Genomic DNA, 25,524 nt, shown 5'->3' on the forward strand with positions numbered 1-25,524 from the left:
AAACTGTTGGACTATGACACGATCTGAGAACGCAGAGAATATAGAGAGGTTTATGAGAGGAAACGTGTGACACTCAAGCCTAACGTTAGCTGGCATAATGTGCTTATAACTAGCTGCTGTTGTTTAGCTAGCTCGCTGTAAACTGTTTGAAGACGTGAGGTTCGTATGCCTAATCTACTGACAATAAGTCATTTTGACAATACCTTGAATAATACGTAAGTTTATTTACACTAATTAAAGTATATTTATGAGTACAGTATTGTTTTCTTCTTTTAATAATAAATGAAAAAAACAGCTGACTGTACCTTTAAGTCTTCAAGTTTGTTGAGTTATTTATCAGGACCTGTATTTTTCATACATATTTGTATTGTGTTGGTTGTCTCTTATATCCTCATCTCAGTTACAGGGCTTTTTGGGAGAGTTTTTCTAATCCAAATTAAGGGTGTAGAGCTCATCCATTCATCCACCAATTTTCTAACCACTAGCCATTGAGTGAAATTTATAATTTGTGATATTGCTCTATGTAAACTAAATGAGTTTATTTAATCTAAAGGGACAAAGTGCTCCAATATCATTTTTAAAATCTTATAAAAAAAAAAAGCAAAGAAACTGTGATTGTCCTAGGCCGCTAAAGAAGCACGAGAAGAACTGCAATAGGAATAGAGATGTGACTATTTTTCAGTTTTCCCCTCCCCCACATACACACACTAAGACACACATGCGTAAAATGACAAATAGCCTGTGACGTGCCTCTGTGAACATGGCACGAAAGGGCCCACTCCCTTTCCCCAGGGCTAATAAGGCACTGCAGTCTGCTCCTGGGCAGATCTCCCTGCTGAATCCGAATTTTACTACCAATAAAGGAAAAGTCTCATGCGAAGCGACGCCTTTATTTCTGTTAGTGTTTGCAGTCGCCAGGTAGCAGAAACACAATAAGTGCAGTTCATTATGTTTTCCTGATCCCCCAGGCCCACCGGTTTGCATGACTCAACATCTAAATGTGCAAAGAAGCAGAAAGGAAAAGGACTCACAATTGGTTGATTGGAATTCTGAAATCGGCCAATTACAAAGCTCAATTATATTACTTCCATCTCACATTCAGGTTTTGTTTGTGAAAGAATGCATCCGTGCGAGATACATAATTGAGATACTAGATTCCTATTGTAGCTCTACAGGCTCAGACTAAAAAAAGGTAATTGTCTGTTACTGTTAGCTAGACAAAAATTGAAAATTCTTTGTTTTTAGTTTCCTGTCAGATCTGTTATCAAGTTACATTCAATATTTTCTTTGAGAGGGGGAAGCAGTCGACAGAGTTCTGCTTGCTCAGTGGAAAATGTGACAGGTGGCCTCGAATGTGAGTACGACACATTCAGGGTTTGAGTTATTCTTAAAGGTCTGCTGGATTTTGGTACGAGCACGAGAAGAAGAGGAAAGGAATGCATATTGATGCCGTAAACTTACACCATCCTTGTTTATTCAGATGGCTTTTCTCATGGTGAAGAGGGAGATCAAATAGGCACATCAATTATAAATTGTGCATAAATGTTACTGATGTGGCTCTTGCTTTTCGGGATACTAGAATAACTCAGCTCTATGGCTCCAGTGGGCCTTTGGACAAACAGAAGTGTGATGGTGGACAGCAAAAACTAAATGCTCCCTCTGGTCTGATGGTTGCACGGGGCTGTTGTGACGTTAAGTTTCTCACAACCGATACCAGACAGCTCGACCGTCCAGAGCAAAAAATGTTCTCCATTCCTTTGACCAAGAGGCAGCCCAGAATATAAATCCTTGTATACGCTTGTCTTCTTTCTTTTCCTTCCTTCTTATTTTTGCTATCGAGATATAATATGGTGCCGACAGGGTTTGAGCAGCACTGGTCAAATGCAATTGAGAACACTATCAATCTTCCCATCCAGCTCTTGGTAAGAGAGCATATTTCCACTCTGCTGTTACCCATTTATTTTTGGACCATTGTTTTAAAGGCTTCAGTTTGGCATTTCCACTGCTGCTACTTTGGTTAGCATTTTAAGCCAGATGTGACCATATCTGGAAAAGTGAGTAGTTTCTCACGTGATTTCACGCGCACTTGATCGAGTTACCTGCCATGTTGGACATAATACAGCATACGGTCACTAGGGAAATATGTCTACTCCCTGACTCGTTGGCGAATTTCGCTACATCAGGCTGAAGATACTGTTCATGAACATGGGCAGGGTAAATACACTACCAAAAAAATTAGTCAAACACTCATTTTATACAATGTAGCAACATTTATTTCCATCCAGAGTTGCATTCATTTTTCCATATTAGCGATGGGAGAGTCGGACTATTGCATACTCTTCCCCAGCAACTCCCAACAATTCTCAGCGGGGTTAAGATCTCAACTCTGTGGTGCTCAATCTGTGTATAGAAGTGTATGTAACAGCTCCTGCTCCCTGAACCACTTCTTCACTGTTTGAACCCGCTGAATCCCAGCATTGACATCTGGGAATATTCCCATGTCATCAGGGAAGAAAAAATCCACTGATGGAAAAACTTGGTCAGTCAATATACTCAGGCAGTCAGTTGACCCAATCTTCTATTCACAGCTTCAGTTATGTTTGCCAGCCTAAATATATCAATCAGTAATGAACTATTTGCCTAGTTAAATCCAGGTGGTGATTTTTTTGGGGTCAGGAAGTTTATATAAATCACAACCTGGAAAGTCCTCTAGGCACCACCAGACACAAAGTAATGTGTAATAAGCTAACCACTTTATAAGTGAGCGATGTGTTAATGTGTCCATGTTTGAACTGATCAGATAGTCTGATGACTTGGCTTCTGCGAATGGTTGTTTTCTGGGATTCCAGTGAAGCCAGGACATCTCAAGGCTAAGATTTACATTTTTATCCTCCAAGCATGTTTATGAATAAAGATCTTTTTAAAAGCATAAAAAATGTCATCAGAGAATGGCTGATGATTTTCAATTGCATTACAACAAATGTTTTCCATGTATTACAGTCCACATGGGCTATGTTCTTGCATGCAACCAAAGCCTGCTCCAACAGTCAATAGCATTTGGACTACAAGCGCACTGCAAAGCAAACCAGAAAGCTTCAGGTAAAGTTTCATGTAACACAATGTCAACATAGCTTATTCATATCTATTTCCGGAGATTTGCCATAAACAATTGCTGAACAGGATAGTGCCCACTTTTCAGTCAAAGCTGCAGTGCCTTTTATTTTGCACATTTTAAACTTCAATAGAAATTAAATAAATCATTAAAAAAAAAAGACAAAAAAAAAAGCGATTGAGTCAGCCAAACATTGATGGGGACCTGCAGTTTCTGGGACAGACTGGCTTCCTTTTTCATTTGGTTGCCACAAATAGACATTTTCTTTCTCCCTGAAGACATCAAGCTGTTCCAAAGTGCTCTCCCTCTCACATTATTAGTCTTCCTACCTGTTACAGCCCGCACACACACACCCACAGAGAGATCCGCTGATCCACTCTTGCTGTATACATCGTCTGGCCACACACAAGAGTCTACATATGGACCAACACACTTTTTGGATATAATTTCAGATCACATATCTTACTTTGGCCCTTCAGAAAATAACATCATACACAAGAGACCCTAAGATCTTTTCCTCTGTGTCTGAGTGAGGCGGACAGGGGGAGGCAGAGTCAACACTGATGGCTCGCACATGTGGCTGTGAAACAGGCAGCTCAGAGGCTGTATTTCAAACAGCAAGGAGGAGGTCTTCAGGCAGAGAGACACAAGGGATGACTGAGTGTGTAAATACGCACAAGGTGTTGATGTAGTGTCGAGTGTGTGCGTACAGTCATGCCTGCATCCTTCTAAGCACTGCATAAGGAAGTAATAACGCATGTAACCAGGTCCTTTATCTCATGCTCATCTTGCATCCTGATAGTTTTAATCTAAACTTTTTGACATGGATTTTGGTTTTTCTCTTGCAATGCTAGATAGATGGGGTAAGGGTTGCAGGCTTTACAGAGCCATTTCAGTCAAAGACTACCTCCTCCCCCCGGGCACTGTATTTATCAGTTCAAGTCAATGCAGTGTCATTTTCACATCTTTCAGCCTTCATACTGAGCTCAAATTTCCACTAAAGCACACCCATCTGTCTCAGCACCAAAGAATAAAATGTTCACAGGAGGTTTGCTTATTACTGTGAGAACAGATCATACTCGTCTCAAAAGAGGTGTTTCTATTTGGCATTAAAATGGGATTTTTCGATAGTTTAATGGTTTGACATTGTATGGTAGTGAAGTTGCAGTAATTATCTAAAGTAAGTACATTTGCCAAATAGAGGCATGCAAATTTAAACATAAGATTATTAAGATTTTCTGTTTTAATTCCAGGAGTTTATCAAAAGTACTGAATTACATTTATATCTATATATCTATATCTACCTATCTATCTATCTATATATACATATATATATATTTTATAATGAACAAACAAAAATAATTTTCATATAACAGTACATTTCTAATACTTGACTGCATTCATTGCAGTCAATGACTACGCAAACCTAGAGAGAAGACCCAACCGCCCCTCCCTGAGCCTGGTTCTGCCGGAGGTTTCTTCCTGTTAAAACAGAGTTTTTCCTTCCCACTGTCGCCAAAGTGCTTGCTCATAGGGGGTTATATGATTGTTGGGTTTTTCTCTGTATGTATTATTGTAGGTTCTACCTTACAATTTAAAGTGCCTTGAGGGGACTGTTGTTGTGATTTGGCGCTATATAAATAAAATTGAATTGAATAGAATCTATTAACATCGCCAAATGCTGCATTTCCTCCCTGAAGACGTTCTGTCAAGACTTTGGTCAGATTGAACAGCACAATCTGCCTCATGAGGCATCGATGGACTGAACTCCTTTATATCTTATCCCTCACAAATACCAACGCATGACAATAATTTTAAAAAGGAGAGTAAAAATAACTAAAACTAACTATGCTAACTAAATGCACTGCAAAACCCTACATTCACACTCACGTGTCAGTTTGAGTAAATACAATAATCAAGAAGTCGCACGGGACACATTTAAAGTAGTCATTTTCATATATTTGTATATGTTCATATATTATACATTTAATACAGGCACAATAAGAAATCATAAAATAGAGACAAAAAGTGGCAGAAATATTGGTAAAAACATATGAGAATCATTTACACAATCTTGCTCTTTTTAAACTCTGTCTGATACAACAAATAAAGAAAAAGAGTGGAAAGTGACCATAAAAGGAGCTTTGGGGGTACAATTTGAGTGTTGTAGGGACAGCAAGAACCAGCTTGCTGACACTGAATGCAGAATCTCCCTACTCTTTTTTTTTTTTTAAAACCAATGATACAACTAATTCAGAGGGAACACAGTGTGACACGCGATAGTACAATTCCAGGACTTTGTGTAAACTCATTTTAAATGCCTTCAAAATATTTGGCTTATTAAAGAGTCAGGTACAAAATTTATTTCTACAAACACTTAAATGAGTTTTCCTAATCTATTTAGGAAGTTAATCTTAAAGGCATTAAGAGTCAAAACTAAAAAAAAAAAAGATGATTACATGAATCACCCTGGCCAGATATGATGACTGAAATAAAATAATCCTTCTATTTCTACAAGTTGCGAGACACTTAAATCAAGTATCATCATGAGCCTAAAACACCTGTAAACCAGTCAAAATCTACAATGAACCCGGTTCCTTAGCACTGAGGACACAGTCGTATCTGAGAGGTCAGTTGGCCACGTGTTGCACAGTGTATCAATCTCCTCTCATTAAAGGTTTCAATAATTTTCAATCACAGCTTTCAGGCAACTTATCATTCATTCCTCCAAACATATCACATTCCAACACATTAACCAATTTCAGGACCATGCCAAGGATGAAGTCGACAGGGGAGGGGGGAAAAAACAAGAAGAACAAAGGGCAAAATATTCAGTTAAGAAGTAAAACAGCCTCTACAGCACTATCCCTCCATTAGTAAAAGACAAGAATGAAGCACCGAGAGTCAGTTGTGGCCATTTCCCCACACATCCACGTGTTGTTCACAGCTACAAGACGCTGTACTTTTCCCCCAGCTTACTCTGGGTGAGAAGCAGGACAGGCCAGTGATGTGCGACAGAGGCAACGGCAGTGCTGTGTGACAGTATCACTAGATTACTTGGTATTAAGTAATCATGATAAGGCATTTCGATCATTAATTTGGCCTCAAGGTGCTACTTTTCACCAACACCGTCTGCTGTGTGGCGAGAGTAAGAGATCGGATGAGCTTCAAAGGCTAAAAATTGATAAAAGAGTACAATGATTAAACTCAGTCCAAAAGATCATTCGTTTCTGGAAGACACGTTACAAAGTGGAGACGTTTTCCCTTCGATATCCAAATAAAAGAGTAAAAAAAACAAACAAAGACACAAATGGCACGTTGTTGGTGCTATTCTCAATGACTGTGCTGTAGCATACAAAAAGGAACAGATAAAAGTTAGATTCAGGCACATTTCAATATTAACACAGAAGTATGTTAAAAAATAAATCACTGGCAGCTCTTACAAAAGCTGCCAACTTCAATTTAGAGAAATGTCCCTTGATTCTTTTTTATATCTATCTATATATAGATAGATAAAACATATGACTTTTGACACAATGTTTTATAGTCAATTAAAAACACAAGGCATGACTAAAAGGGGGGTTTACAAAGTAAAATGTTAAATTTTTTTAAATAAGCACACTGACAGCAGTAAGGGTGATTGTTCAAAAGGACTCTGTGGTATTCAACCACAGAGAAATGCAGCTTCAAACCCCAAACACTAACAGAATTTTTTTGCCTGTTGTTCCACAGTATAAGAGGAGGCACTGAGGTCAGATCATTATTGGTTTTGCTTCTTTTTTTTTTTGCATTTTCCGAAAGCAAAATATTTTATAAAGATTAAGCCTGTGCTGCAAGTCTGCGAGTTCAGATTTTACCTTCATTGCACCAGTTTAAAAAAAAAGTGAAAGTGAAGAAGCTGATTTGTGAGCCGAGTCAAAGGTGGTCGAGCAGAATATTCAGCATCATTATTTACAGTTTGGACAGAGAAAGAGAGAAATTGTTTTCTTTTATATTCCTTACAGGTTCTTGGAAATTATATATAAGAGCAAAAAGAGCATCTGAAAGGTTGTTAGTGCACTTTTTTTCTGTTTTTTATGATTTCAAATACAACATAGAGCCATAAACTGTTTCTGACTATACAAAAAAGGATTTGATCGGAAAGAATTATTAGACTTATCTACACATTTCCTGAAATCTCATCTTAGTTTTCTTTTCTTTTTAACAGTGTTCAATACTCAGTGCTGTTTAGTTTTGTAGTGAGAGTCTCGCTTCCTGGGTGTGACAGGAGGTGATCCAGAGGTTCAGGGGGCCTTTGCGAGTGAGTCGGCAGGTTTTGCTCTTGGGTTTCTTGGCGACCGCGATGATGGGTCACCTCAGCAATCTGCCATATAACGCCCTGTAGACAAAAGATGTGAAATTTGAGCCATTAAATAGTGCCACCTAGTACATGTAGACCATCAAGCTTTTTACACACCTGTGGCAAATCTCTTCTTGCTGAGGGAAAGTCTGTATCCGGCCCCCTGCAGCTCCATGTCCACTCCTGACAGGGTGCTCCCCTCATTCATAAACTGCACTGCCAGAGTGGAGGGGTGCGATGGGCCATTTGACAGTTCAAACTTGGCCCTCAGGGACCCGGCACCTAGAATCAAACACAAACGAGTAGGCTCACTTACAAGGGACTGATCCAGTTCTAGTGCTTGCTGCAGGATTTTGCACAAACTTTGATGCAAAACATTTATAAACTCAAAAAAAGATTCCTTACCATCGTTTTCAGACTTTTCTGAGATGTCAGTCAGCCTCCACAGACACTTACTCTGCTCTGAATTCCTAAAAATGGAATAAGGAAATAACACCCTATAACATCACGCTTTAATGATTGTAGCGTATGTATGTATATTTGTGTGTGTCTTTCTCCTCCTAGATAAGCAGACCAATCTTGATGAAACTTTGCATAAACACTGCCCGGAGCATTGAAAGTGGCATCATCTATATGGTATATACAAATATTTTATACAAATCAAACTATTGTGTATATTTGTACATTGTTTGTTTTGTGGATGGTCTATGTTTCTTCCACATCGTATTTTCACAGACAAAACAAATTTTTAATCTTCTAATCATCTATATTGATGATTTATCGTTAATTTTACAATAATATTTACATTATTTTGATATATTTTTCATATTACATATTTATATTCTGACAAAATATCCCATCTAACAATCCATGTAAGACTTCTGTGCCATTGCATGACAAAAGTGCCACAACGGCGGCAGTATCATAGCAACAACAGGAGGGGGGTGCAAGTCAATCAATACTGCTGGCCCATAACAATTACATGTTGCTCTCCTGCTAACCAAGAGGCACTACGTCTCACCATATGGAGTTAGGCAGAGACTGCATGTTGGTGACTCCTCCATCAACAGGCACTAAGATCTGTACGTTGGTGAGTGGACTGGGTGAGTCCATGGACTCTGGGTTGTAGCGGTAGTCTATCCGCAGGTCCGTTGTACTTGCTGTACATTTCCAGTATACGGCCAGGTTTAGCGGGGTGGAATGGATCCCATCAGACATCACCTGGACACATCAATAAAGAATATGTAGCAATTTTTCCACAATATTACATCTCTGTGTGTTATCCATTTGTTGGACTGCTATGATGCTAGTTTTTAAGGAAGTGTTTTTAAAAATGCTCTAAGTATTGGTATGCAATGTTCTATGACCACAGTAACCCACACCAGGGTGACCACCACCGACAGGTTCAGTGGATTAACACTGATCATGTCGTGATGATGCAATGCTTTGCTGAGAAATGTTGGATTCTGAAGTCTTTTTCTTCTCTTTCAGAAAGAAAAGTCTTAGCCTGAAATACAATTATCATATCTGGTTTATTTTTTTCATGCAGTTCTTGCTGACTGACCTGGTATTTCAGGATGTCTACATTATAGTAGGAAGCTGAAGGACTCTGTTCTGAGGCTTTTCTGAGGTAGGACGTCAGTGCTTGCATGTTGAACCAGAAATCCTTGGAATCTGAGTCACTTTGAGAGGGATCACTAGAAAAAAGCAAAACAGTCAGAAAGATGAATACACACACATACACACACAAGTAATAATAATCACAGGCTCAATTATTCATTGCGCTTCTTGGCTTTGTGTGTAGAGCTCCAACAGCTTGGAAAAAATGACCCTGTTATATCCAACCAGCTACTAAATCATGAATTCCATTTGATTCAATTAGTCCTGCCATGTGGTCTGAGGATAACCGAGAGGAACCAGAGCGGGAAATATTCAAATAAACAGAAAAAAGATGTGGTTCTTCATTAATTTTCGGGAACAATACACTTTTAAAATAGAAGCAACGAATTTGGTACCTTATTGAAGCTTTAATTAAAAAGCTTTGCCTGAGACTGAAGAAGTAAGATGTGGAATAAGATGTTGAACAAATAAAGTGTTGAATGAAGCACTGTCTGTGACCTTTTTTTTGTCCTTTGCCATTTAAGGCATCTTTTTGAAGAGACACAGGCTGCTGAGAACCTGGCTGTCTGGTGGAAAATACTTCCCTGACAGCTTAATACTAGGTTCATGTCAGATTACTAATTGAATTTCCTCTCACTGACGCAGACTGCATTTCCGTGATTCTCGCTCATATCACTGAGTCCAAGGTCCTCTTTCACTCTATCACTGTCAAGTTATCGATTCAACAGCTCAGCTAAGATGGTTAATTATAAAGCAAAACAAAACCGGGTTGTACTTTAGCTTTTTCTCGATACCTCACCTGTATAACAGCTGTTGGTTGGGTAGGATCTGCTCCAGCCTGCTGGTGTTCTTCAGCTTGAAGGTGAGGACGGCTGGGGAGGGGTTGGTAGTGAACACCTTGATGATGCCCATTGGAAACGACAGTGTCATGTCTCCAGTGATCTTCACAATGCACCTGTAGAAAACCACCAATGGTTTAGCATGTTAAGCTGAAGTGAACTTTTTAATAGAGACTTTTTCCCAAAGTGCACAACAGTCCCATGTAAAACCAGTAGGACCAACATGGCTCCTAACTTTTTTCATCAAATACTACTATTGTCTTTAATATTTAATTATTTTAAGCTAACAACTTGTTTTGTAATGGTAGTTTTACTTTTAATTAAAAAGTAATTTTATTCATAATTTCAGCTAGCTAATTTACATTGTTTATCCATTAGGTTTAGCAAACTGTTTAATTTGTACACTTAGCTAACAATTTAAATGCTAACCACATTTAATTTTTTGGGGGAATTTTTGTTTAAAAACTCCAAAAAACAAATGTACTCAATTTCATATATTAAAATTTAAGCTAGCTATTAAATGACTTAAGTCTACCAAATAAAACGTGGAGCGACCCACTGTGGTGACCCTTTGCAACAGTGGAGCAGCTGAAAAAGTAGCTTTTTATCCATCAAGTTTAACTAACAATATATTCTTTTTACTCATAATTTTGGCTAACTGTTGATGCCTAACACTAGAGTAACAAGTCCCGCAACTTGCGACTATAAAAATAATATATATATTGGTAGCTGAACTGAATTTTTTGCTGTCAGAGACTGACTGCAAAAATCTGTCACCAAACAAATGCGGCCGACTGCAATCACTCTCAGAAAAACTGGCAAAGGTTTGCTAATAATTGCAGTCTATCAATTTAATAAATGCTTACAGACTGCTGACATGTTACATTGGAGCCAGTATGCAGTAACGACTGCAACTCAATAAAGGGACTCAACTCAATTAGTTGCCAAATAGTTAAATTCTGGCTCTATTCCTACAGAAAAGCTGCCAAAAAGCCATGTCATTTTGCAGTGAAATTGCACGTCAAAATGTCAGTATTCATATCTGTGAAAGCACCCTATTGGCTAACAATTAAAAGGTTGGCTAAATTCTTTGTGAACTATTTAAATCGTTCATTCAGATTTTCTCCACTACATCATCACATCCTCCTAAATAATTCTTCTTGGCCACTACTATTTATTGCTCATCCATTACTGTTAGTTACTATTACTGTTTTTGCTTAGTTCTTCAAATAAATCCACAAAAATGGACCGCACATCACTGCAAACAGATTATGATTTATACAACCATCACCAACACGCCATCACAACAATTATCATTTTAACTTTCTGGTACATAACATTACAGACAGCCCAAAATGAGTTACAAGCTGTGTAGAAGTCCTTGAGGAACATTCATCTTTAACACAGAGTTCATCTGTTAGTCTTTTTGATTATTCTACGAGTCACCAAAAAGCTAGAAAACTTCAAAACGAGCAGCCCCCTGGTTTTGTACACCAGCCAAAGATTTTCTATTTATTTTAATCTAATAATATAAAATTTAAAGATACACCTTTGAGAACCTGGAATTAGCAAATGTATTCAATTATCTAATCATTTCTTTAATATAAAAAAAATCTACAAATGACAAATTTAGTCCAGTTGCAGGTCTTTCTTTAGCACTAGTAATTCATGTTTTAAATAACCACAACAACAAAAGCTCTATCAAAGACAGGAATAGCTTGCAAACATTTTTTTGTGTAAAACCATGTCACGGCTTGTTAAAAGAATATTTTTCTCTTTAATGTATATTCCTGTTGGAGATTTGTGTTTCAGAAATTCTATATACTTTGAGGCTCTAATGTAGAGCCAGTGTAGGGGTGAGAGGTGTATACTTTCAGCAGAAGTCTGGCCTAAGTTGTGGTGGTAATGGCCCACAGTAGGTCTCAACCTTGTACTCCATCTCTGCTCCATTGCTTATGAAATGTTCCATTTGCTAATCCCTGCAAAAATAAGCCTTCTGCACAGCAGCAATTTAACAGCAGTTAACCAATAAAAGGCTGTATGTTTTCTCTGCCCCAGACTATAATCTGCTCCACGGAGGTTATCCACTCTGAAAGAATGGTGTCAGACTAACGCAAAACATTCCACACATGCAGAGCCAACGGGAGATAACACTCAGCAAAACGCAAGTCCAAAGGCTCATGGAGTGTGCACTGCACATTTGGCTAGGTACAACCACGTATACCACTGTGTACTGTATAACTCACAGCACCAACTTGAACATGTTATTGTTCAACTTCAAATAAAAACAATGTCTGTATGACCGCAGGTCCAAGTCCGGGTCTTGGAGCAGCAGGAGGTCATGTGAGACTCACTTAGTGGGATCAGCTCCTTTGAAGTAAGCATTAACCGATTCTGTGAAGGCCACAGCAATGGGCAAAGCATCTTGGGATGCCAGGGTCACAGGGCTGGGACCGCGAGACGTCCCTGAGAACGAAAAAGGCACAGAGTTAGAGGTCTGTTGACTCAGCTGCAGATCAGACTTACACAAGAGTCCCAAAGCTCACATCAGAATTAGGAATTTTTGATCATGCAAAGGCGCACTATAAAATTATTGCATTTCATGAGGTCAGCCATCATACACTGCAAATCAGTATATTTAGTTATTTTTCAATAAGAGGATGGGAGATTGTTTAGATGCTTGTGCTGCTTACGTTAAAATACTATAAGTAATAAGTACTATTAGGCAGTCAGGACAATCTTAGACAGCAGTCACGTTATTCCTCCCTATATCACTTTCACAAACAAATATTTATCAGGTTAGGAGCTGATCCTGACAAATGTGAGAATCAGGTTTAAAATGTCAAAAACAAAACTCACAAACAAGACAGAAAACTGCAACCACGGCAAAGCAAGAGATTGGACTGTCCATCCATCCGGCCCATTCAGCAGACTGGTGTTAGTTTTAGCTAAGAGCCCGCTAATATGAACTTCAACCATACCTGCTGGAGTTTCACACCGCTTCTCAAAGGTAGGCAGCTTCGCTATGAACATATCATCCTCTTTATGCCGAATTAAAGGCATAAAAGAGGGAAAAGAGGAGATACACAAAACCCAGAGAGAAGAAATGTGAGGAAGTGATGCAAAGCACAGTTCCTATATATGTGATGATGGCAGGTGAGCCCTGAGCTGATCAGTCTGATATAACTGCATATAAAGATGATAAAAGTCAGTGCAATGCATGTAGTAAACCCACAGTGGTAGGAGGCAGGAAAAGAAAGGAAGACTCACTTTGGTTTAGTGGAAAGAAAGGAGAGAGGGAGAGCAACTCTGGCTCTGGGGAGGAGAGGGGGAGAGCAAAGGTGTGCTCAGCTCCTGTAAGGAGAGGAGTGAACGAAGGAAAGCGAGGGCGGGGGGGGGGGGATGACAGTGTACACTGTACTGCAAAGACAAAAGGATGTGACAGACTGGTGAGGAGCTGAAGAAAAGGAGGATAAAAGAAAAATTATTACAAGAAAGAGCCTTTAAATACGTGTATACTGAGGGAGCGTTCCTACCGACAGTGGGGGTGTTGCCAGCACTGAGTGAGGCGTTGGAGGACAAAGAGGAAGAGCTCTCTGCCCGGGCGAGGGGTGCAGTCGGAGTAGGGCTAGATGCTTTAGGTGGACTGAATGGCCGTACCTGCGTTAAAGGGATTCAGATAGATGCCTTTTAGAATATATGGATATAATTTGAACAGCAATAAATGTATGCAACACATATGTTTCCATTACAATTTCATTGATTCCTGTGAGTTTTCCAGCCGGGAGTTTGGGCCTGGAGGAGGGTCGTGGAGGAGGCACCAAGGCTCCAGGTGCCAGAGGGGTTGTAGGTCGGTTTGGTACTGGCACTAAACACAGAAACACATATTTGTTCTGGTCAGTGCTACTTAAACTGCATGAAAACTGGGTATGAAAAAACATCTTTATACTGCATGAAATTCATACAGTTAGATACAGCAAACTCATGCAGCATGACCTCTTTTTTTTTAAAACACACAAGTGCAAAAAAATTAAAATTAAATACCAAAAACAACAGAAAACAAGTAAAAGACATTCCAAAATAAATGGCACAAAAATAAACCCAAAGACAAACAAGCAAACGGAGTCATGAGTTACACAAAATAACACAAAAAAACAGAAAACATTTGCAAATAACATGTAACCTCCACACTTAATCATAAAATAAATAAGAACTTACATTTAAATAAAAAGAAAATATCAAAATAATCTAGCAAACCTCAGGCAAAAGGCAGCAGTTTCTAGCAGCAGTTACCATTGAATATTTTGCTTGTTGGAGCTGCAGCCCTATCTGTAATCCCAGAGAAGACATCAGTGAAAGAGAGGCTGCTGTCATCTCGGCTGCTCGCTGCTTTGTAGAAGGCATCAGCAGACTCATCGGACAGGAAGTGACCTGACCTACTGGAACCTGACTGTGGTTTTTGAAGCTCCTTCGCAGATGACCCAGAGCTCTGACAGCGAGGTGGAGGTGGAGCAAAATTATCACTGAAGGCAATCCACTGGCTCTGGGCCCAGGAAACAGAGGAGAAGGTGTCTGCGCTCTTTGGAGGGCTGGGTGTGTCTGAGTTTTTGATGGGGTCGACTGGCTCAGTTGGCTGGGTAATGGGGGCGCTCTGGGCCCTCGCCGGTACGGGCTTATGTGCTTGAAAAGGGTTTTCTGGTGAATCCCAGGGAGAGGACGTAGATGACGAGAAAGAGTAAACATCTTTGGACTGCTGGCTCTCTGCCAAGGGAGGGTAGCGCTCCCGTTGTGGCACTGTCTCAGCTGAAGGGGGCAACGTGATTGACAGTGGGAGGGTAAACATGACAAATGCAAAGTGGTTGGGTTTAGACGGACAGACAGCAGATATACTCTAATGCACAGTTAACAGTAATAAACTGCCTCAAATTGAAATATTTTAACAAAAATCTAATATAAAATGTTACAGTTAACAGGTATTTGTATTATTTTTCTTATAGTTAGAAAAAATGTGAGAATAGGACACACACACACACACACACACACAAACATACCAGCATGATTTAGTATGTGTTCAAAGTAGCATCAAGTCAATCAGCTGAGAATGGGGACATTATCTATGCATTGCAATCTGAACAATAACTTGAAATTGAGCAAATTTTAAACGTTTTTTTAACTGTTTTTTCTGTCGACTGACTAATCAGACACACTGAGCATATCATTAGTTCACGTTGGACATTAAGTCAGGCTTAGCTGATCACAATCCCGGCCCACATCAGCTGATGGCTCAGCTGATACCAATCAGCATCCAATTGGCAAATCTCATTTACGACACTCTGTATAAGCTGCTTTACCATGATGCACACTCCGAGCTGCTTTGCAACCCACCCTGACCCCAGCTCCTCCTTTCATGCTGTGTCTGACTTCATCAGTGTCAAGCTCTGATGTCATTGTCTCCTTTTCTGTGCTGTACTGTAGCCTTGCTGCTCTCTTCACCTCCAACTTCAGATGTAAGTGCCTGGATGTGTGGGGAGGTCTCAGGACAGAGTCAAACACCAAATAAATTACTGCTGGTGGAAATAAGTAGGTTGTTTTGACTATAGAGGCCCTGACTGAACATTTGGCTGTTTTGTGATGCAATCTTGTTCCTGAAATAAATCTTAACTTTGCATCATGTTAATGAGACCACTTTGGCACTGTCATTGTACCTGTATATGATTGTTTAACCATACAGCAAAGAATACGGAGAGACTTATTTTGTGTAACGGCTCAGACACCCAGGAGTAAGAAGAAAAACAACTTTCTTGCAACAAGCAAAAATCGGGGGTTGCACAGCAATTTCATTGAGGTTTTTGTTGCTGTTGCCTGTCTCATTTGAATCGGGGACTCAGCTTAACCGGCTGATAGTTAGTTGTATTCTGGTTACATTCTTATATAAAAGTAAGGTTGCAAAGCTCCTGTGTCATCTTGCCATAAATTTTGGTCATGCCACAGCCTCCTATCACTGTTTGCCATAGTGTGACTGTAGCACAACAACACTTTTATGCCTGCTGTGTGGTCCCTGGCGAGTTGCACCATACAACAGTTAAGTTAACATTAAATAATGTTACACCGGCTTTCACAAGCTACCATTTCAGCTGGTTGCACAACTCTTGATTTTTCTAACCTGGCATGATGTGCTGTTGCCGACAAAGCGGTGGGTATACCAAGACTTTAATGATCCAAAATGAAAAACTAATTTTAAAGTGTAACCAATTTAAATTTATGCTGTCTCTAGATTCAAAGATCTTTTGACACATAACGTATTAACTTGTGAAAGTTAATGCATATCTTTTCTTCTCCACAAAAGAAGTGATTCATCTGCTTTCACAAGTTAATACATGACTTTTTGTTGACATGAAAAGCATCTACAATTGATATTAAGAATTACAGTGGAAGAACAACCAGGCAGTAAAATGTCTATTTTTTGAGGACTGTAAATTGTAAATGTGAGAATATATGAAAGCTGTTTTTTATGACTCCAATGTCTTTTTTTTTTTTGCATCCAGCTTTTAATTAAAGTAAAGAAAGTCTGGGGGGAAAAAAAAAAAAAAAAAAAAAAAAAAGAATTACAGTGGCTTGCAAAAGTATTCGGCCCCCTTGAACTTTCCCATATTTTGTCACATTACAGCCACAAACATGAATCAATTTTATTGGATTTCCACGTCAAAGACCAACACAAAGTGGTGCACACGTTAGAAGTGGAACGAAAATCATACATGATTACAAACATTTTTTACAAATAAATAACTGAAAAGTGGGGTGTGCGTAATTATTCAGCCCCCTGAGTCAATACTTTGTAGAACCACCTTTTGCTGCAATTCCAGCTGCCAGTCTTTTAGGGTCTGTCTCTACCAGCTTTGCACATGTAGAGACTGAAATCTTTGCCCATTCTTCTTTGCAAAACAGCTCCAGCTCAGTCAGATTAGATGGACAGCGTTTGTGAACAGCAGTTTTCAGATCTTGCCACAGATTCTGGATTGGATTTAGATCTGGACTTTGACTAACACATGGATATGTTTTGTTTTAAATCATTCCATTGTTGCCCTGGCTTTATGTTTAGGGTCGTTGTCCTGCTGGAAGGTGAACCTCCGCCCCAGTCTCAAGTCTTTTGCAGACTCTAAGAGGTTTTCTTCCAAGATTGTCCTGTATTTGGCTCCATCCATCTTCCCATCAACTCTGACCAGCTTCCCTGTCCCTGCTGAAGAGAAGCAGCCCCAGAGCACGATGCTGCCACCACCATATTTGACAGTGAGGATGGTGTGTTCAGAGTGATGTGCAGTGTTAGTTTTCCGCCACACATAGCGTTTTGCATTTTGGTCAAAAAGTTCCATTCTGGTCTCATCTGACCAGAGCACCATCTTCCACATGTTTGCTGTGTCCCCCACATGGCTTGTGGCAAACTGCAAACGGGACTTCTTATGGTTTTCTGTTAACAATGGCTTTCTTCTTGCCACTCTTCCATAAAGGCCAACTTTGTGCAGTGCACGACTAATAGTTGTCCTATGGACAGATTCCCCCACCTGAGCTGTAGATCTCTGCAGCTCGTCCAGAGTCACCATGGGCCTCTTGGCTGCATTTCTGATCAGCGCCCTCCTTGTTCGGCCTGTGAGTTTAGGTGGACGGCCTTGTCTTGGTAGGTTTACAGTTGTGCCATACTCCTTCCATTTCTGAATGATGGCTTGAACAGTGCTCCGTGGGACGTTCAAGGCTTGGGAAATCTTTTTGTAGTCTAAGCCTGCTTTAAATTTCTCAATAACTTTATCCCTGACCTGTCTGGTGTGTTCTTTGGACTTCATGGTGCTGTTGCTCTTAGACAACCTCTGAGGCCGTCACAGAGCAGCTGTATTTGTACTGACATTAGATTACACACAGGTGCACTCTATTTAGTCATTAGCACTCATCAGGCAATGTCTATGGGCAACTGACTGCACTCAGACCAAAGGGGGCTGAATAATTACGCACGCCCCCACTTTTCAGTTATTTATTTGTAAAAAATGTTTGGAATCATGTATGATTTTCGTTCCACTTCTCACGTGTACACCACTTTGTGTTGGTCTTTCACGTGAAATTCCAATAAAATTGCTTCATGTTTGTAGCTGTAATGTGACAAAATGTGGAAAAGTTCAAGAGGGCCGAATACTTTTGCAAGCCACTGTACATCTATTTACAGTTGCTTAAAATCTGAGTAAATTTCAATTACTAGAAGACAATCTACTGGCTATTGTTACATTCACTTCAGTGTAGCACTAACAGGACTGTGAATATTCACTATAGCTATCAAAGAGCTTTAGTTACACAGAAACTCTGTGTATCCACAGTCTGTAGCCTAGCCTGTTGTCGCATTCTTACAGAAATACCACACATATTTGAAACTAAAACATATCCTCTTATTAGCAATAAATGTGCCAGGTAGTGACCCTGTTTTTAGATAAGCTTATGGAAACACATCCTGATTATTAAAGGCAGCATGAGTCACATGTGAAGTAGAATGCACTCCAAGGTTTAGTTAAGATGAAATGAAAAAAAAAACAAAACCTTATATAAAGATATATGCCATGCAAAAAGAAAAAAGAAAAAGAAAAGCGGTTGATGTCTGGTGCTGTTTGAAAAAAAATTAATTTCAGCTTCTCTCTGATGAACAGGGCAAACAAACTTTACCTGATGTCTCTGGCAGAAAGACATCTGAGTCTGAGTCATTCACCAGAAAAGGTGGAGATGGAGGGTTTGAAAAGAAGATAGAGGCAAGGTCTGACAAGAACAGGTGAAAATAATCAAGCCAACAATAAAGCAAGTCATTTAAAAGAAAAATGTAAAGAATAACATTATAATAAAACAATAAAAGGAGAAAGTAAATGGACAAAAACTAAAAACACAATAAAATCCATGACCACAAAATAAACAGACACGTGCCATATATATTTACATTAAAAAAAATAAAATAAAACCCTTTAAACACTTCTCAGATTACACTTGTTTGATGTGTGATGTGTGCATATGGGGTTGGTAATACCACTGCAGTGTATAAACAGAGATTTAACATGCTGAAAGCTGGGACTTAATTCCCGTCAGCGTATCCTTATCAGGGCACTTTTTGATGCTATTTTGACTTTAAAGCCAAGACCTTTGACAGTAACAAGATTCTGTTTGACAACATACGTGCCAGCGAGCTTTATAGCTGACCCTTTGACCCCAACTAGGTGCCAATTAACTGTGGATTATGCTTAACCTAGGCAATGGGTCAATGACAATGTCACTCTCTTTAAACATTGGTGTTGCACATGTAAATCCATGAGAAACAAGCTAAATGCTGGTGAATGTGGTGATGTTAAATGCACTCAAATTTCTTGCGGAAGGGTGGAGTGACTGTTTGATTTGTAGAAAATGGTGAAAAATTACACCGGGAAAATGCAAAGTGGGGAAAAAGCCTACAAACTCTAATAATTTGGTAATTTTAGGCTTCTGTTTCCGGACTAAACTAAAGGAGAGGCTTCAAATTAAGTAGCTCGGAAGAAAAAACTGAGTGACAAGTTAATGAGTAAAAACCTGAACTGTTGTAGCATAGCTGCTTGTTGAGGTTAGACTACTCAGATTTTCATGTAACCAGAGGTAATATTTGAAAAGCATTCTCAGTCTGCAGCAGGCCCTGGGTTAATTGCATGCAGTTTTACTAAGAGGATTGGCATTTCTCTAATTGAAATAACAGTCAACTGCAACTTTTTTACCTTTGTTATAAATAAATGGATAATATGTTTTATTTTTTATTATGGAAATAAGGCAGTGATAGTCATATGAAGCCAGACCCCACCCCACACGGTGCCAGCTGGACAGTCAACCACTGGAACAACTGTTCCATCACTACTCATTTGCCACTCACTATTACCCAGTTTCTGTAATTTAATATTTGCAGGAAGTGATAAATTTTAATTATATGCTTCTGCTGTAACAAATCATTTCAAACACAAGCTGTCTGTGGGTTACCTGCCGATGATGACACAGCGGAGGAAGATCCGATGGCCTGAGCTGGACTTAAAGGATCCAGAGACAGAAGGTCGTTGTTAGTCAGCCTGCCGTGGTTACGAGAGAAAGAGAAAGTCAAATAAACGGACGTCACCTTTCTAATATAAAGCAGCACATTTGGATTCAGTATAAAAGAAGAAGCACTCAGAGAGCGCGAAACCTCCACCAATGCAGCTCACTCTCTGGGCAGTGTTTACTTTTAAGGGAATAGTGTTTTATTTTGGATATGTTCATTTTGTTTTCTTTGTTCTTTTGTAGTGCGGTAAAAATCAGATAAGAGCAGCATGACAGATTTTAAATAGGTCTATATAGCATTATTTATCACTTTGATCTTCAGATCACAATCTACTGACCTTGAAGGAGAGGTTAGAGGTCAACTGTGACATGATATTTTAAATCTTTGCATGGTACTTTCTATTTGCACACTACACTTGTAAGAAGCATAGTTTCTTTTTGTCAAGTTGACCTTTTGGTGTATGTAAGCCAACTTTCAGTGGATGGTTAACATCACTCCACTCTACACTGTTAAAACGTTTTGCAATAATTCCTTTAACACTTTTCGACCTATTGTGTTTACAGACAGAATGACACAGACATAAATGCTACCAAAAACATAACCTCCTTGGCAGAGGTAATAATAATAATAATAATAATAATAACTGAAATATTCACAGATGGCGCAAACATAAAGAAAAATATGATCATTGGCACTGAGCAGGCAAAGGTTTGATGTTTTACTCCAGTACTCACTCGAATGATGTTGGCACTCTGGGTTTTCCTAGCTCATCACCTGAAGCAAGAGAAAAACAAACAGAAAAGTCAGGCCCGCAGTTCTTAACAGAGTGGTGACAGCAAATACACAGCAAGCTACTCAAAATCAAATTTAAAAAAAGATATTTGATAATTAAACCTTAAACCAGATTTTTTCCCCATTAAAAAAAAAATTAAACCACCACCTACAGTACCACTGAAAATATATATATTTGCAGTAAGGTTAGATACAGGTGTTTAATTTTCTTATTTCTGCTTTGTAAAATGTTTTTTTGAACTTTCATCCAAATACTGCAAAAGAGTTAACACAGGAGGTTATGCTGTATGTTCAATATGGTGGTACCACTTTAAAACAAGGGATGAAGCAACTAATCAGGAAATGCCCTGTTCTTTTGTTCCCCTGCTTTAAAGCGCTGCCTTACATTGAAAAGATCCATATAAGCGACCTGAAGCAGCACTTCAAGCACTAGAAGTAAAAAGGTACTGCTGAGAGGACCCAGATTTAAAACCACACGTGTATGTAAGTCCTTCAAATTTAGAAACTGAAAGTTTTCAGTGAGTCAGTGATGTTAGCTGGGGGGTCAGCTGGCTTCAGAAGCTGTATGAAAGGCTCCCAGGAAGGGACAGCGATGAGGGCTGTGGAAGACATTTTAAAAGTGGAGGGGAAGGAAGGGTTGCAGGCCAACTACTGTAGTGAAAAAATACTCACCGAAACCCTTAGTCTTAGACCTTACTGTAGACACTCCTGTGATCCCTGAGCGCATGTAAAGTATACATCTATCAATGCTACTAATTTCTGCAAATTGATGTAAATGCTATCAGTGTGTGGGTTGCAGAAAGCGAATGGGATTATCATTAAGTCTCATACAAACACTGACTATAAAAACAAAGTAATAAAAAGAAAAACAAGATAAAAAGAAGATTAAAAAAACTTTCTGGGTGAATAATCAGTGCTTTTACGCTTCTTTTATCAAAGACCTCGTGGAGTACAACAAACACGTTTTCACGAGCTCTTGGGGACATACACAAATTCAGCAAAACTCCCACAACTGTGCCAGCTTGCAGAAGGGAAAAGATAATTTCTGACATGTCCAAACATAAACAGTTAATTAAGCAATTAATCTTATTTGTACCATTGGAGGGAAATATCCCCCGAGCTCAGATTTATAGAAGGGAACAGTTATTTACTTTTTCTCGGGATGTGTTGGTTTTGGCTAGATTTCTGGATTTTCCCTCTTAAAGACAACCCCTTTAAAAACAACCCGGGCCAGGAAAAACGTGGTCGAGGAGTTGTGCAGTCGAGCCCCCCTCCACTTCATCCTTCACAGTCATGTAGCAACACAGATAAAGAAAAGGTCAGGAAGAAAAAAAATACTCACTGGACTGGTTCCTCCGCATCTGTCCCTGAAAGCAAAAACAGATAATGATTAATCAAAGATGCATATATCCCAAAGCCAATTATTAACCGATGCATGTCAAAACTTTGTTTACTTGTTAACAAAAGGACAAAAAGGACAAGAAAGACTTGTTTGCGCTCTTCAAACTGGACTTCACGAAGGGAGAATTGATCTACAAAGTGCAATGCGGTGCTGAATGGATCCCTAACTTTCTCTGGGGATTAAAAAAAAAAAAAAAAGCAGATACCTATTAAAATACGTGTTAACACTGGTCAAAATTGTATTATTAATTATTCCCAATGGCAAAGGGAATTTTTTCCACTTAGAGTTCAAGACAGTAAATCACAGGACTACTCTCGACTCACACATACCAGACATTAAACCTAGGGTGAAAAATTCAGCAGCACAAAACCGTGTACGTAATCCCATATAACGATCAGTCAGAGACAGCACAGAGCGTGCCTCAAACTCTTCACCAGCTTCCTTTACAGATTCTTTTTTTTTTTCTCCTTTTCCTGCAACATAAATCTTCCCGGGTCCAACTGCGTTAACACAACCTATGTGAGATGCACTCTTCAGGTCCAACACTTTCGGCGAAGAATTTATTTCTTACAAGAATAAAGGTCAGGTTGGAGATGGGGGAGACAAAAAAAAGAAACAAAATGGGTTTAAGGAACATAGCAAAAGCATTTAACCGCCGTTGAGCTGCGAGGCCAGGGTTTAGTCCCACAGGCGCTAAGCGGCAAATGGGTTCAATTATGGCTATTGCTGGCCACACACACACACACACACACACGACTTCCATTGCTATTTCAATAAAGGGAACACCGTGGAGGGGAAACGAAACAGGAGGAGAAATGAAAAAAAAAAAAGACAGAAAAATGAGCACTGATGGGGGGAAAAAATCTATCAATAATTCACACCAGATGATGCAATGTTTGTCATCATCTTGGATGGAGTATATGTTTTCAGCTTTGTGTAAATATAAAATAGGCAGAGGGAGCAGAAAATAAACAAAAGGAGGGCATATACAATCTAAAGACTACGCTGGTATTTCAATTCAAATCAGTAGTGACAGAGACGAGTACGTAATGGTGGGTTTAACTACAAATCGGTGACAGACAAGGTTTAAGGTTAAAACTCCCAATCAAAATTATTTATTTTTTTGCACTTAATAGAAAAAACATCTCTGTAAGCTTGAAAGTTATCTTTATAATTAATGTCGGTGGGGGGGGGGAAACATTTGTCAAAACTACGTAACGAACCCCATAAAGTATTCATAAATAACCACAACAGAGTCCTGTCTAGAATAAATGGGCTTCAATAAAACCCAAAGAGTAAAACCAAAGAAAGAAACGAGAGGGGGGAAAAACAGAGTGAGATACGACGCAAATGGCGAGGAGGAAAAGCAGTGAGAGCCGAGGCTGAGAGAGACGGCCAAAGTTGGGAAAGAGGATGCCGTGACAATCGGTTAATGGTGCAGCCAGGGAGCGAGGCGGGTGAAACCCACTAGACCCCCTTAGCAACACTGAGCGTGCCCCTCTCGGCCGCTCCACAACACTATTAACAACAACAGCTCAGTGCACACAGGCTGTGCGTTTGCACACAAGCCGTAGTGGTTTTAAAGTTTAACGACAGTGGCTATTTTCATGGAGCGCCAGAGAGTGATTCAGAGACTGAGAGATGATGAGGGACAAGGAGTTGAATGGAGAGCTCCATGACTGAGGTCACAGATCGTGTGTGTGTGCAGACTGCAGTGCATTGCTGTAAAACATTCCCTAAAGAGCTGAGAGTGTGTGTGTGTGTGCGCGCGAGAGTAAAAAAACAGCAACATCACACACTTAACTCAAAAATTGTTTCTGAGTTCTTAATATTTGGAAAAAGAAGATGAAAGAATAAGTGATCCTAATGTTGCTTGATATTAATCTAAATTCTAAGAAAAAAAGAAAAAGAAAAAAATTGCACAAACATGAACCTCAATGAATAAGAAAACAATATAGCATGTAAAATAAACATAAAGCTTTTCAATGTAAAAAATAATAGCTTCAAGAAAGAGTAACCAATGGGAAACACCTTTGATAAATGGCAGTTTAATCTGCCCTGCAAGAGGACGTTTTTACATTCTCGTGATGCCCTCTAGTGTTACACAAGCAGAGCAGCCTCCTTCTGCAGCAGGGCAAGGTAGCAACAAGTTTATCTTTGAGGATTTTACTATTTGGTGTGCTATCAGAGTGTCACGAGCTGTACCGAGGTTGAAGGCGACAGGATGATGTTTCCAATGGAGGCCTTGAGCTCATCGATGTTGGCTTGGTTCTGATGAACGCCGTTGTTTGGCTGAACGGGCTTGATCTGCACGTGGAACTTCCTGGGTTCGTCTTCGTCCTCCGAGTCGCTGGACGAGTAGAAGGAATTCTCTTTGGCATGTGAGCAGAGAAGTTAAGGAGGATAATGGCAACAACCTCAGATCAGAAACATGGGCATAAATCTGAGTTTCATTTAGCCTTGTTTAAAAAAAAACCCAACAACTCCAACGTGCCTAACAAGCGAGCCTGGCGCTGAGACAAACAAAAAAGGATATCGTTTTCATTTACTTCTGGTCTGATGCAGAAACCCTCTTCATCAACTTGAGGAACATTCTGCAAAAACACAAGCAAGATACGATTTTTCTTTCTTCCACAATTTATTTTGAGTTAACACAAAGTTAATTTTACAGGATGAAATCCTTTGTTAACGCATCTTTTCTTTATGCTGCTCATTTCAAACTAGATAAAAATAACTTTATTTTTCAAACAGTAATTCATTGTCAATTTGTTCAGAAAATTGCTAAAACTTCATGTTAAATTGTAAGTGATACATTTTAAAAAGAAGGTTGATTAATACCTAACTTCAAAAGGCAAAAAATTCCAATTAAGTCTAAAATGGTGTTTTTGCTTAGATATAAATTTGTTGTAAATGAATGGGTACAATCATTCATGTTGAGGCTTTAAATAATAAAAAATATACTACAATTGAAAATCAGTACACATATTTATAGATACATAAAACAACCTAAAACAAATAAAGACCGGGTTAAAGGGGTGATATTATGGTGATTTTTCACTATCTCATCCTACACAACCAAATTTGAGAGCCCTGTAAATTCAGCGGAATCACACAACACCTTATACCATTAGGGACAAGTTTTATAGGATATTAAGATTTTTAATGAAATGCATTATCTATGTCGGTATGAATATTTGCTGCGCATGTGTTAGAAAGAGACACTATGTGTAAGAGTGACGTTAATAGCTTGCTTACAGCATTCTGGATGTCTGCAAAGTATCCAGGCGGAGCACCATTGGCGGTGTTCTACAAGCACAGAGAGGGATGAATACATGAATACATGAACAA

The 25,524-nt window shown here is 39.2% G+C and overlaps 1 protein-coding gene across 2 annotated transcripts in view; it reads right to left on the bottom strand.

The window, feature by feature from the left end:
* Positions 1 to 5,049: 5,049 nt before the first annotated feature.
* fcho2 (FCH and mu domain containing endocytic adaptor 2) overlaps positions 5,050 to 25,524 on the bottom strand; it is a 51,077-nt gene continuing 30,602 nt past the window's right edge. For both annotated transcript variants that reach the window (XM_040007325.1, XM_040007324.1), the window contains 19 exons: positions 25,432 to 25,482; positions 24,713 to 24,770; positions 24,382 to 24,557; positions 22,117 to 22,141; positions 21,447 to 21,491; positions 20,717 to 20,756; positions 19,928 to 20,013; positions 18,608 to 18,697; positions 14,204 to 14,713; positions 13,663 to 13,778; positions 13,447 to 13,570; positions 12,892 to 12,951; positions 12,265 to 12,376; positions 9,871 to 10,026; positions 9,016 to 9,148; positions 8,473 to 8,672; positions 7,857 to 7,921; positions 7,569 to 7,733; positions 5,050 to 7,490 (listed from right to left, as the gene is read on the bottom strand). In XM_040007325.1, the coding sequence (XP_039863259.1) occupies positions 7,468 to 7,490; positions 7,569 to 7,733; positions 7,857 to 7,921; positions 8,473 to 8,672; positions 9,016 to 9,148; positions 9,871 to 10,026; positions 12,265 to 12,376; positions 12,892 to 12,951; positions 13,447 to 13,570; positions 13,663 to 13,778; positions 14,204 to 14,713; positions 18,608 to 18,697; positions 19,928 to 20,013; positions 20,717 to 20,756; positions 21,447 to 21,491; positions 22,117 to 22,141; positions 24,382 to 24,557; positions 24,713 to 24,770; positions 25,432 to 25,482 (2,235 nt within the window). In that variant the 3' untranslated portion in view covers positions 5,050 to 7,467. The remainder of the gene's footprint in view (positions 7,491 to 7,568; positions 7,734 to 7,856; positions 7,922 to 8,472; positions 8,673 to 9,015; positions 9,149 to 9,870; positions 10,027 to 12,264; positions 12,377 to 12,891; positions 12,952 to 13,446; positions 13,571 to 13,662; positions 13,779 to 14,203; positions 14,714 to 18,607; positions 18,698 to 19,927; positions 20,014 to 20,716; positions 20,757 to 21,446; positions 21,492 to 22,116; positions 22,142 to 24,381; positions 24,558 to 24,712; positions 24,771 to 25,431; positions 25,483 to 25,524) is intronic.

Source organism: Simochromis diagramma, unplaced genomic scaffold (assembly GCF_900408965.1).
Source record: "Simochromis diagramma unplaced genomic scaffold, fSimDia1.1 OVJJ01000682.1, whole genome shotgun sequence".
Classification (NCBI taxonomy): domain Eukaryota; kingdom Metazoa; phylum Chordata; class Actinopteri; order Cichliformes; family Cichlidae; genus Simochromis; species Simochromis diagramma.